At 45.4% G+C, this 881-nt stretch overlaps 1 protein-coding gene across 1 annotated transcript in view; it reads right to left on the reverse strand.

The window, feature by feature from the left end:
- The window catches only part of LOC118328894 (glutamate receptor-interacting protein 2-like), a 164366-nt gene that overhangs the window by 10152 nt on the left and 153333 nt on the right, over positions 1-881 (reverse strand). Inside the window, exons 22-23 of the mRNA XM_035662820.1 lie at positions 574-769; positions 192-418 (exon numbers count right to left, since the gene is read on the reverse strand). Of these exons, the coding sequence (XP_035518713.1) occupies positions 192-418; positions 574-769 (423 nt within the window). The remainder of the gene's footprint in view (positions 1-191; positions 419-573; positions 770-881) is intronic.

Consider the following 881-nt stretch of genomic DNA (forward strand, 5'->3'; position numbering starts at 1 on the left):
CAGAAAGTTGTTTTTTAAAAGTTACCGCTGCTTCAAGTAAGTGAACACATTTTTGAAATTTTGGATTTAGTTTACATTTACATTTGTTCTTGGTGTTTACACTCATGTCATCACTACACCTAATCCTATCAACATTAAATTGAACTCAGAACAGAAACCACACCAGTCTCCAGAAAGAGGTTTGAACTCACTTTGTGCAGCTCCAGAGGTGTCGGGGACAGAATCCCCTGCATCTCCTCTTTGATCCGACGAGACTCCCACGTCCTCTCTGACACTCTCAATGACGCCTTGGGCTTGGGTTCGTGTTGCAGGAGAGGGGATTGGTTATCTTGGTGAAAGTGGGCCCCTTGGTGCAGGTGGGCCTCATGGTGCAGGTGGGCCTCATGGTTGAAATGGGCCTCTTGATGCAGGTGGGCATCTGGGTGGAATTAGTTTTAAATGAAATTAAAATAGTATTTCAAATTGTAAAGAGCACTTACTATACACAACATTGGCTTGTATGTTTTTCATTTGTCAGTACTATATTATGAGAGAGCTACCTTTGGGAGTCTGTCATATTTATCATTGAATTACCTTGGTGCAGTTGGGCCTCCTCATGCAGGTGTGCCTCCTCGTGCAAATGGGCACCCTGGTGGAGGTGTGTAGCCTGGTGCAGGAGAGAATTTCTCCGCATTGGGCTCATCCTGCTGTGGCTCAGTATGGCCTCAGCTTGAGGCTTGTTGACACCATCTACACCCAGACTGATGGCTGTTCCTGTCATGATGGATGCCTGCACAAACCAAAAAATACACACACACTTCAGCTAATGGCATCATTACTGTGGTGGTTTAGTTGAGGTTAAATCTGCCAAATTTGTGGACTGGTGGAATCCAGCAGGACTG

Source organism: Morone saxatilis, unplaced genomic scaffold (assembly GCF_004916995.1).
Source record: "Morone saxatilis isolate NCDOM2014 unplaced genomic scaffold, NCSU_SB_2.0 Contig18, whole genome shotgun sequence".
NCBI classification, from domain to species: Eukaryota; Metazoa; Chordata; class Actinopteri; family Moronidae; genus Morone; species Morone saxatilis.